General features: G+C 50.3%; 1 protein-coding gene across 2 annotated transcripts in view; it reads right to left on the reverse strand.

Moving 5' to 3' along the window:
- The window catches only part of Tmod1 (tropomodulin 1), a 74,918-nt gene that overhangs the window by 47,156 nt on the left and 15,142 nt on the right, over positions 1-12,620 (reverse strand). The window contains exon 2 of one of the 2 annotated variants that reach the window (XM_052716331.1): positions 7,750-7,918. In XM_052716331.1, coding sequence (XP_052572291.1) covers positions 7,750-7,869 — 120 coding nt within the window. In that variant the 5' untranslated portion in view covers positions 7,870-7,918. Of the gene's footprint in view, positions 1-7,749; positions 7,919-12,620 lie in introns of those variants that run through there. The other variant, XM_052716332.1, reaches the window with a different exon arrangement.

Raw genomic sequence — 12,620 nt, forward strand, 5'->3', positions numbered from 1 at the left:
AAGATAAGATTGTAAGATCTGTTCAGCGCGGGCAGTGGGGATGTAGGTATTGCTGTGCACTCCCTCTGCTATTCAATATGTCAAAACAGAAAACAAGCACCCTGTGGAGGAGGTGCCATGCTGCGGGCACTGAGACTCCAGGTGTTGAGGGGGGTTGTCGTCCTGCAGAATGGGAGGATTTTCGATCTAAGATATGAAGGGCTCTGGCTCCAGAGGCAGAAAAAAGGGGCACTGGGAAGCATGGGGAATGGAGAAGGGCGAGGAAGAGGTGTCAGGAGACAGGGTGGGTTGGGGACACTGCAGCCTGGCCTGACTCTCATCCCCGGTTCTGCACACACCGCTGGGTAGTGTTTCTAAGGATGAGAGCCTATTTTTAGAGAGAGATTTATTTCTTTCCATTCCAACTGTTTACTTCTGTCCTGGGCTTGCAATTCTGTCGGTTTGTGTTACAAGGGAGCATCACAGCCCCATGGACCAAACTTGGTTGCTCCTGGGATGGCCAGGCGAGCCCTGTGCCCTACAGAACCTGATCTGGGGCATGGGAGGATGTACCATTCTGCAGAGTTGGACCTGTAGGGAGCCCTGAGGTGTGATAGGAAGGCCCAGGCCCTCCCTATGACCCTGCTGCCGACCCAGGGGTGTGACCTTCTGTGAGCTTTTCCCCTCTCTCAAGTGCAGTCTTGCCATTGTTGATTTTTTCATCACTACAATGGTCGTGAGACTCATGGGACTGGTATGACAGCTTGGTCAAAGACAGTACCAATCAAATAGCATATGTCCAGAAGGATGCCACAGTCAGGGTCTTTCTCCTGTATTTTGTATGCATATTGTAGTGGGTGTGTTTGTGTGTGTGTGTGTGTGTGTGTGTGTATGTGTGTGTGTGTACATGCATATGTGTCTCTCTGTGTGTGCATAATGTATGCGAGCATGCATGTATGTGTATGTGTGTGCCTGTACATATGCATGCAATCATGTATGCATGTATACCCCTTGTTTTCATAACCTTTGACACGTAAGCCCAGAAAGGACCTGCTGGATACGGTCTGCCCTTTAATAACAGTAGGGTTCCCTCACATTACCCTAGCCCCATCTACAGGATGGCATTGACCCTGCCACCATGGGGTTCAATCACAGCGTCTTTGTGGAGATTCATGAGACAATTTCCATGAAATGCAGAACCCCTGGCATGCAAGAGCATGTCTATACAGAGTCATGTTACCTCGGGCCTTGCAGACAGCCTGCTTCTGTTAGCATTTCTGTGGTGATACTCTATCACAAATTCCCAACAGCTGACTTAAAAATCAACTCCAACTCTAATTCCTTTATAAGGTTGGGATTAATCTACCTTCTCCCTTGTAAACAGCCTTTTAAAAATACTCAATTTCTCCTCAAAGTCTCATTAACAAGCGATATTAATAAATTATTTGTTGGCAGACTCTTCATTTTTCTTTATATATTTTAATTGTGTGTGTGTGTGTGTGTGTGTGTGTGTGTGTGTGTGTGTGTGTGTGTACATGCCCATGCTAGTACCCTTGCCTGCCTGTTCCTGTGTATGTAGAAGCCGAAGTATCTTATTTGTTGACACAGGGGCGCTCACTAAATTTGGAGCTCACTGATTGGTCAGACGGCTGGCCAATGAGCTCCAGGAATCCATCTCCGTTTCCCTAGCCTCACCCCTAAGCACTAGGAATTCAAGAGCAAGCCTCTTCTCCTGGCATTTTTATTTGGGCTCTGGGGATCAAAATCAAGTCCTTGTGCCTTTGAGGCACTGAGCTATCATAACCTAACCCTCATTCCTCTAAGCCTCAGTTTCCCCATCTTAAGATGGAGCTAAATGCTGAACCCTCTCGAGGACTGGATGGTCCATGCACACCATCTGACCCGTCAACTGCGAAGGTCTGTGAATGGCGTAAGAGCCACCCACTGTGGCTGGCACACATCACTTGCCTGGCTCGCCATTCCCGAGCTCCTTTCTCCCACTGCCCGGCACAGAGGCGATCTGAGCGAGGAGTTGGCTGGGCTTCAGCGCAGCACCCACTCCACTGCACGGAGAGAAAGGGCGGGGCTCGGAGTCAGTCAACAGCAGACACTTTTAGAGCATGAGGCATTCCTTTCCCGAGGGAGCCCAAGGGCAGCAATCTCATGATAAGCTTGAGTTTTTCCAGAGTGAGAGACACTAAGTTTCGAGGCTTTTTTTTTTTTTTTAAATGTGCACCAGTTCGGAATCCTCTATGGCCAAGCTGCTTTTCAAGTGTTCTACTCAACTCTGTCACATGACACTGGGGCTTAACAGTTGCATAACCCCACACAGCACTCTCTGAAGTGTTTGTTGCCATCAGGTGCCAAGACAGCTAGGAGGGGGTCAGAAAATTACAAGTGGATAGACACCCCCCCCCCGGGGGGGGGGGGGGCTTCCGAGCCATCTGGACCAACTGTTCTACTTCACTAAGGGAACTGAGATCCAAACAGGAAAAAGGCCAGGTCTGAGCCCAGGGCAGAGCAGACCGGACACCACTGTGTCTCCACCTCCTTCCAGAAAGAAAGAGGATGATCTGCAGGTACAGCCTCTGGAACCACAAAGCCACACACATCTGTGGCCCCAACTCTTTTCCTCCCAAGTCCCATGAGGCCTTCAAAATGTGGCTAGGGTGTGAACTCTAGGACAATGTTCGGACTCTGCCACTGCCCACGTATGAGACGTTGGACAAGTAACCTTGACTCTCAGCGTCTTCCTGTGTGGAACCCGGATGACAAGAGCACCTGCCTCCCAGGATCAGGGTGAAATTAAGTGAGCTACGTCTTTCAAGTACTTAGAACAGCATGTGCACGCAGTAAATGCCGCATCAGCACCAGGACACAAAAATAAATGCAGGAGTGTGAGTCTGCCAAGGCGCAATGCCTGGGCACCCAGGTCTCAGGAGCTGCTCTGGTTCTGATGGAAACCTGCCCTAGGGACAGATTCCTTTCCCTCTCTGGACTCTGATTCTGGTCTGTGAAAGGGGGATTGGGCACCTGTTGGGCGCCCCTCCTCCAGGCCTGCATACCTTCGGCCTCTCCCAGAGTCCCGATTACAAAGCTGGGCCCAGGCCCAGTGAAACTGGAGCTGGAATGTTCTGTTCTGGGATGGAGGGAGCCCCATTTGCCTTTCAAAACTCAACTGTTTTGTAAATCAGGTAAGGGAGCCCATCTCAGTGAAGGGGTCCATTGTGTGGCTGGGATACTAACTCTACCACCCCATCATCTCCCCTCCTCTTTGGTTTCTCCTTTCTTCTCCTTGAACTGAGAGAGAGAAAGGAGCCTTTGAAAATAACGTCACTTTTTGAAACCACAGTAGTTGAGAATGGTGGGTTTCAGGTGGCGGGTGTCTGCTTCAGGATCTATGCTTCTCTCCAGAGTGCCTGCAATCTGACTCCTGGCCCCCTAGTTCCCTGACCAGGCCAGCTGGGCAGCAATCTGAACCTCCTGTATCCTCTCCCTCCCTCCTGTGGGTACCCACAGAGTGGCCTCTTCCCTACCACCTTCCAGGTAGAGCAAGCTGCCTGGTACAGAGGCCCCTGGGAACTTCTGCTGAGGCCACACAGCCTGCTATTTGAGTAGGGGACTCTGTGGGAGTTCTTTGTTGGTTTAGGGGTGAAGCAGGGCCCCAGCCAGGGCCTCAGCACAGTCCTTGGAAACTGAAGTCTTGGCTCTGAGAGGCTCCACCCTCCCGGGGCTGACACAGGGTTCTGACCCCTGCCACCACCTGCCCTGTTTGCAGCCACAGCCTCAGCTGACCTGGTCCCCACACTGCAGCTCAGGGTGACGCCAAGAGAGCAAAGGGCCAGACACAGTGGGCAGGCAGGTGTCTGAGGGGGGTGGATGGTCGTACTGCTCCTGGGAGTGGTACAGATTCCACTCCCTAGAGGGTATGTCTGTGGAGAGGGTAGTATCCTTAACTTCAGGAAAAGCATATGCCCAAGGGAGCTCCCAGGATGCAGGGCTCCCATGGGACCCCTTTCATCTCCTCTCTGGCTGGCACTTCCAGGGTTAGCTCCCAAACCACTAAGCCATATGGAATCACCTCCCTTTGAGAAGCTCCCCAGTTCACCTTGCCACCTTAACTCCATTACACATTCCCTTCCTTTTTCTAGTCACATCCAATTTTCCATAGAAACCACACTGAGATTCCTCCTCCCCAGCGAACTCTCACACAGGGAACCACAATCAACTGGAATTCTTTGCTTTTATTCTTGACTTAGAAAACCTGTGGCATGGTTCCAACCTCAGCTGCTCTGTGGAACCTCCCACCAGGAAGAAGCAATCCCCGCCCTGATCTCCATCTGTTCCTAGGATGTAATCTTTTCTGCCCACCTGACATACCTTGAGCTAACCAGAGGCAATATCTGTGCCAGGCCCCAATGACAGCACCTAGCACCAAGTTAAGTGTGGGCAGCCACGTGGCTTGTATTCTCACCCTCAAAAGCAATTCCCTCTTGGACTTCTATAGAACAGCGATCTAGAATAGCTAGGGACTTCTATGGAACAGTGATCTAGAACAGTTAGAGAATTCTTTTTTCCCCCATTATACTGAATTTTATTTGTTCGTTAATTTAGTAGCTGTTTATGTACTTCATTTATTTATTTATTTATTTTTTCCTATTATCAGCTTGATACAGTACAAATTCTTATCCTAATAGTGAAATGTTTCACTGAGGCTTGCCCAGTAATTGAGTAAAACCAGTACTTATTATAAGCACAGGGAATTCTATGGAACAGTGATCTAGAACAGTTAGGGAATTCTATGGAACAGTGATCTAGAATAGTTAGGGACTTCTATGGAACAGGAACAGTGATCTAGAATAGTTAGGAACTTCTACGGAACAGTGATCTAGAATAGTTAGGGACTTCTACGGAACAGTGATCTAGAATAGTTAGGGACTTCTGTGGAACAGTGATCTAGAACAGTTAGGGAAGTCTGTGGAACAGTGATCTAGAACAGTTAGGGAAGTCTATGGAACAGTGATCTAGAATAGTCAGAACAGAAAAGCTCAACCTTTCCTTTGTTTCCTTTGCTGTTTCCCCTAAATGGAGGAGGTGGGGAAGGGGGGCCCTAAGACTCTCACCAAGGCCTTTTGCTAGTCAACATGAGCAGCCCCACTAAGGAACCATCTCATGGTTGGGACGGTTGCCAACGGCAAGATGAGGACATACTACTCAGATGGATGTCGTTGCGGATGGGGGCTGGGACCAGCCCTTCAACACACTAGGAAGAAGCCTAGTCTGCAGATGAAAAGGTGCCTGCCACTGAGCCCTGAAAGGGTCCAACCAACTCCATAATTTCATTGGTGGGACACCAAGGCCTGGAGAAGGACAGACTGCAGCCAGCCCAAGATCACATGTGTCAAAGACAGGGCCCAGGTGGGATGTGGGACTCTAACTCTAGCCTTGTTCACTGTGCCTCAGCAGCAGTGGCCCGTGGGTTAGTAAAACACTACTGAATCGATGTTCTCCTGATGGGCCACTGTTAGGAGAGAGTTGAGCAATGCCTGGCTTTAAAAGGGGCCTGGAGGTTCCATCTTTAATGCCTTCGCTTGTGCTGGGTACCTGGAATACAGTTCCAGGCTGGAAATCTGTCCAGGAGGCTGGTGGGAAAGTCTCCCTTGACCCTGCTCACAGCTCCAGTGGGGCTTGCCAAACAAGACATCCCTGAGGCACCCTGACTACGAAGGAGGACTCTGAGCATTGAAAGAACTTCCTAAATATGCCAAGTGTGAGATTCGCTTATGAAACTTAAAACACACAAGAGGGTTCTTGGTGTTCTCTATTGCTCAATGTATTTCAACCTGTTCTCCACTGTCCAGAGGCAGCAGGGTGTGAAGAGCAGCACAATGGCCCTCTGAAGGCTGCTGCAGGGCTAAGGCAGAAGGCAGGGCCTTGCAGTGCCAGCCAGGAGGAGGGGCCTTGCAATGTCAGCCAGGAGGTAGGGCCTTGCAGTGTCAGCCAGGAGGAGGGGCCTTGCAGTGCTAGCCAGGAGGTGGGGCCTTGCAGTGCTAGCCAGGAGGCGGAGCCTTGCAGTGCCAGACAGGAGGTGGGGCCTTGCAGTGCCAGCCAGGAGGAGGGGCCTTGCAGTGCCAGGCAAGAGGAGGGGCCTTGCAGTGTCAGCCAGGAGGAGGGGCCTTGCTGTGCTCGGGCAAGGCTCCCTAGAAGTGTGCATGTGCTCTGAATCAGGGGCCTCATGTGGTGCTGTTTCCCTCAGAGCCAAGACCCACAGGTCCAGGATTCAAGGCTGGGCACTGGAGTGGTAGCCCACAACATCACCTTTAGCAACTCATTAGCAACCGCTTTTGTATCTATTCCCTGGACCTTCCTGCTTGCCTAGAAGTCTCAGTTCTGAAAGAGCAAAGGTTTTCCTTCACAGGAAGCACAAGGATTCCACTGAGCAGGAGGTTAACACTGCCACCTGGCCTCTGGTGTTCCTCATGGTTCAGAATCAACAGGTGACGAGGGGTGACTGACGCTGACTACCAACAACTATGAATGCTGGTGGGAAGCACCAACAACCTAGCCTGAGAAGAACTGTTCCCAACACCAACCTCTCAGGCATGAGGCTCAGGCTCAGCCCATCAGGTCATGAACCACAGCCAGCAGTGGTGCTTGTCGGAGGCAGAAGCAGTGCAGGATGGGTGACGGAGGGAGGCTGTTCTAAATGCTGGCTACCCCCAACCGTCTGGTTGGAGAAACCAGGGCTACAGCCGTCCTGAGTATTCCCTCCTGCTTCCTGAACATGTGTGAGGGCAGCAGAGCTCACTGTCCCCCTCGCCTCCATCTCGTCACGGAGCATGGGCTGTACTGACATTTTATAGTACTATTTAAGTATTAATTTTCCATCACAGTGTCCGAGTAAACATCACTGGAGATTTTTACCTTCCCTCCTGGAGAAGAGGAATTTTTCTGTCGTACAGAGTATCGTGTTGGGCACAGTGGTGACATGCTGTTGTCTTCGTTTGCTAATAATTACCTCAGGTGTGAAGAGACACACACACACAGGAGCCAAGGTAACCAAGAGGCGGACTTGCCATGGGCAATTTTACCATCAACTTGCTTGAGCCGTGGGCCGCCAGGCGTTTGGTAGGATGTTATTCTACTTGTATCTGGGATGGTGTTTCTGAAGGAGATGAACATTTGCAGAGTCTGCAGACTGAGTCAGGCAGATGGCCTCTGTGACGTGGGAGGGCCGATCCCATCTGTCACAGGTCTAAATAGACCCAAGAAGCTGACCCTCCCCGGGAAGGGAGATTGCCTCCTACCTACCTGCCTCAACTGGACCATGGTTTTTGTTCTGTTATTTTGGACTAACAGCATGAGCTTGCCTAAGTCTTCAGCCTATGAGCATTTTAGGTCAGATTGGCATCATCGGCCCTCCTGGACTCCAGCTTCCCAAATGCAGATCTCAGGACTCGTCAGTCTCCGAAACCATATGAGCCAATTGCTTATAAATCTCTCAGTAGGATATACATTTACTCTGTCTCTCTCTCACACACACACATCTTATTGGTTCTATTTTTCTGGAGAATCATGAGTAATACAACATTTTAAAAATAGCCCTGCCAAGGCAACATCATTCCAACGCACTGTCATATAAGGAGAAAGGCTTTGGTTGCTTTGAGAATGCCCCACCTGCCCCTCCCCGTGTGGCCACCACACTGCCCCTTCACCAAGTTCCTGGGGCATGTGCCCCCAAGACCAGTGTTCCCCTTTCCTGCTACTCACATCAGGATCTAGTTCATCCAGCTCATTTTCCAGCGTCCTGAGCTCCTCCTCCGTGAGGGCCCCCAGGATTTCATCTTCATCCAGGTCTCGGTATTTCTCCAGCTCTCGTCTGTAGGACATTGTGGAAGGGCACGTGTTTGTCTTCTGAACTTGTGTGCTGACTGGTGACCTGCCAGAAAGAGCCAAAACCCTTAAGATAGACCCCTGTCAGATTTTTCTCTCAAGCCACAGGTGGGATGTGTTTAATAGCGGCTAATTTGAATTCATCCTCTGTCCACTTCCCAACAAACGGCAAGTCCTGAAGGCATGGGGTTTAATGAACTGTATTTTATTTCTTTGATATGTATGTGTAATGTGTATGACCGCACCTGTGTGTGTGAGTGTGTGTGTACACACACGTGACAGTCAGAGGATGACCTTGGATGTCAGTCCTTGCTTCCTCCCACCCATGAACCCCAGGTTAGCTGGCCTGGAAGCTTCCAGGGCCGCTCCTGCCTCTGCCACGCTCAGCTCTACTAGGGTTCTGAGGATTTTTAACTCAGGTCCTCCTCATGCTTGTGTGGAAAGTGCTTCACCCACTGAACATATGCCCAGTGCGATTTAATAAGTTTCAGTGGTTGTAATGAGCACTGCCAGTAACTGGAACTAAATGGGTGGCTATCAACGGTTCGCGTACTTGACGACAAATCTATTCTTAGGTAGTTTAATTATTTTCTGGACAATCTTCCCAGTGTCCCAGTGGGAGCCATGAGCGCCAGCAACTGTCAGGTTAGTCTTTTAAAGGGGGTGGAGGGTTACGTGAACACCTGCTGCTTGCAGGCACCTCACCTACCATATTTCAGTCAGTCCTGACAGAAATTGTCCTACAGTGACGGCTTTGATACCACACAGAGCCCCCCATTAAGCACCACACCCGGATTCTCCAACTTAACCTGCCCTTGAGTATTGAGTGTTATCCTCCTCTCCTAGATAAGGACGTTGGGCCGAGAGAGGCTGAATGACTTGTCTAACCCATACCACCAGGAAGTGGTAGGTCCCCGATATGAACTCAGGTCTTGGGGGCCTCTAGCGCCTCTGTGGGAGAGGCTTTTTCATGGAATCACCGAATCCCATGAGGTCAAGAGAACCATGGACTAGACCCCTCATTATAGTCTCCAGGGATCTGCTTCAGAAGGAAGAAGTGACTTCTCCAGGGGAACAGTCTGTGCCCGCCCCTTCCAGGCTGCTCTCCCTGTCGATGGCACCCAACACCCCTAACGCGACCTTTCATACCTGTGAACTCATTCCAGCTGGGGCTTTTAAGTGAGATCATTTCATCACTGAAGAAACTGCAAGATGGCCTTGACTCAGGGTCCCTGACAGCTCTGGGAGTTCCTCCACTGTACCGCATAGCCTCCCTCTGGTCTGAGGGAGACAGCAAGGCCATGAGCCCTGCTGTCCCTTAGCCTGACTAAAATAATAACACGACAAGCATGGCCTATCTGTCACCTCCCTGAGAAGTCCTGGCAACTCCTCATGAACCTGACCTCGTCGTGGTGTCAGGACTGGGTCCATGCCTCTTTGAACAACTTCTCCCATGAGGCCCTTGTTCCTTACCCCCAGGGCCCAGCTTAATAGCAGGAAGCGTCTCACTAAAACCAGCCCAGGATGGTTTCCTACTTGTCTCTGGTTATCCCCAGGAGGCTCTGGGCTCTTCTCTTGGAGAATGCGAGTTGCTGCGGACCCCTGCCTGTGAGTTGCCTCCTTGTCCGAGGCCTCCCCACTACCTGACTCTCTCTACCCTCCATCCTTTCAGAAGCTGATGGGTAGGTAGGTAAGAAAGCAGCTGAATGCCTTAAATGTGGCAGAGTGGAATCTAGTCCTGTGCACACAGCCAGTGTGATGAATCAACACACTGCCTTAAGCTTCCAATGTTGAAGTTTTAATCCCCAGCACATCAGCCACCCAGGAGCACACTACAGGTTAATATGAGCCCTCACTTGAAAGTGGTCCTTACAGGGTTGCTGAGATATGAATAAGTTTAGACAAGGCCGTCCTGGAATCGGATGGGCTGCTATCAAATGTGACTGCTCTTCCTACAGAAAGGGGACATCCAGGCACGAGAATAGTGCCACACACTGCTGTGACAGAGAGTAGGGTGAGACTTTTACAAGGCAAGGCTTGCCAGCAAACCTGGGAAGCCAGAGAAGACACTCTGAGCTTGTTCTTCCTCAGAAGAACCAAAGCAGCGGAGGCATGGTGGCTCCTGCCTTTAATTTAAGCACACAGGAGACAGAGGCAGGCAGATCTCTGAGTTCAAGGCCAGCCTGGTCTACAGAACTAAAACAGCTGGCACGTTGATCTTGGCTTCCAACCTCCAGACATGCATTCACTTAAGCTGTTCAGCTTCCTGGTTTGGGGTACCTTGTTCCAGCACCCCAGCACATCTGCATAATTGCTACCTCCTCTTCACAGCAGTTCTTTCTAAACTCCCAGGCAAACAAAAATCACTCATGGCTCATCTGTGAAATAAATGGAATTTTCCACAGCAGAGAAAAATGAAAACTGAGAGGAGACAACCAATCCACTTAAAGCCCGGGATTTGTTAATTAAGGATAATTGGAGTTCACTAACCACCAGAAAGGGCATCCACTTTGGAGAGCAGGGGCATGTTTCATTAATGCAAATCTGCATGCGTGGGTACACCCACAGGGGAAGGCAGAGTGAGTGACAGCCACCTCCATCAGAAGGAGGAGCTTGCCAAACACAGAACCCAAGTGCTGTCCTGTTCTCTGAGAAAGCCTCAGCTTCAGCTGAAGTCTTCCTTTGACCAGACCCCAAGAACGTCAAGGTCAGACCATAAATGCACCCTCCTACTCATTTCCTTTTGCTTTTGGGTGCCCTTGCACAACAGCCTAATTTGGCACATCCTGAGTGAAGCCAGGAAACATGAGGATCCATGGTCTCCATTACAGGGCCCAGAGGGACTCAAATGCCAGCTTCCAGGAGCTCACAAAGATGTCCAGCATGTCCTCTGACCTAGCATCTCTGAGATGGGCTGCTTTTTTTTTTTGGTTTTTCGAGACAGGGTTTCTCTGTGTAATTTTGGAGCCTGTCCTGGATCTCGCTCTGTAGACCAGGCTGGCCTCGAACTCAGAGAGATCTGCCTGGTTCTGCCTCCCGAGTGCTGGGATTAAAGGCGTGTGCCACCACCGCCCGGCTGAGATGGGCTTCAAAACACACATCTTTGGTGTTTGATGTGGTTTGCATTCCCGAAGGTTCTTGTGCCGGAGTGGATTCTGGAGGTGTCCATGTTCCAGTGGACGGCCCCACACCCAGGGGGATATGGACAACACAAATTGGACTCCATGGGTTATTTTAAGAAGACGGCATGATGTTGGGAACAGGTGGTGGGGGGTAGATCTGGGAGGAGTAGAGAGGTGAATATGATCAAAATACATGGCACGAAATTCTCAAAGAACTAGTAAAAATATATAGTTAAGAAGAGGCAAGGCTTAGTTGGGTTGCCATCTGGAGGGACCAATTCTGGTTTATAGGATGATTTATTTACTAGCAGAAGAGTTGTTACAAAAGAATTCGATTGGCCCTTCCCCTTGGGTTTCTATTGCTGTGATAAAACACCGTGACCAAAAGCAGCTTGGGGAGGAAAGGGTTTGTTTCAGCTTACAACTCTCAGGTCACACTCCATCACTGAGGGAAGACGTCAGGGCAGGAAGCTAGAGGCAGGAGCTGAAGCAGAGGCCATGAAAGGGTGCTGTGCACTCGATTGCTACCCATAGCTTGCTCATCCTGCTTCCTTATACGACTCAGGACCACCTGCCCATGGGAGCACTGCCCACAGTGGGCTGGGCCCTCCTATATCAATCACCAATGAAGAAAATGCCCCACAGGCTTGCCTACAGCCCTCTGTTGGAGGCATTTTCCCAGCTGAGGTTCCTCTTCCCAGATGACTCTAACTTGTGTCAAGTTGACAGAGGAAAGAGCCAGGTCCCTCCCCTTGCTTTCTGGGTCACAGTCTTGGCATGTGATTTCTACTTCCGATGGTCTCTCCCACCGTGTTTCCGTGGCCATGTTATGATGAAGCCGAGAGGGCTCTCACTGAAGGGAACGGATGGGGCTTTGGATTTCCACCTCCAAAACCGTGAGCTAAATAAAGCTCTTTACTTTTAGAAGTACCCAGCCTCGGGTATTTTGTCTTAGCAATAAAGAGTAGGGGTAAGACAGTCCTCAAAGGTTTTAGAGTAGACCAAGTTCCACAAGACATGGATGACAGGACTCCTCAGAACTTTTCTTATACAGCTAGCTACCCAAGAGATGTCTCCAGGAATGGGGTGCAATAGAATCCCCCAAGTCTTTTGTCATGACATTAGCTCTCTAAGACACTTCTCCACCAATTGGAGTCTTGTGAAACAAACTTGAAGACACTGTTTTAGAGTCACTCTAGGTCTTACTGGGGAGCCATCACACAAGAAGAGAAGTCACAGGGACAGAATTCATCGGGACAAAACTTGAGAGTCTCCAGTGTTGAAACCTGCGGGCTTCCTGTGCTTGCTAGTTTTTGCTGGTTGACTCATTTTCTGGGTGATTTTCAGTAAGACTTTAGGAGAAGAACCCTACACATATGAACCCTAGAGAATGGATGAGCCAGAACCTGAGAACGGGGGCCGAGGCACCCACGTGGAAGGCAGCGGGGGCAGAGGTCGTTGGGGAAGAAACCAGTTGAAAGAGGTAGGTGGTAACTCTGGGGCCTGCTGAAGGAGAAATATCAGGCCTGGCAACAAGCCACCGCCAGGATGCCACTTGAAGAGCTGACATCATCCAATTTCCTGAGCAGGTCTCTTCCTGTTGCATCCGGGGAAGTTATACTATGT

This window comes from Peromyscus californicus, unplaced genomic scaffold (genome assembly GCF_007827085.1).
Source record: "Peromyscus californicus insignis strain IS unplaced genomic scaffold, ASM782708v3 Scaffold_5__1_contigs__length_169319896, whole genome shotgun sequence".
NCBI classification, from domain to species: Eukaryota; Metazoa; Chordata; class Mammalia; order Rodentia; family Cricetidae; genus Peromyscus; species Peromyscus californicus.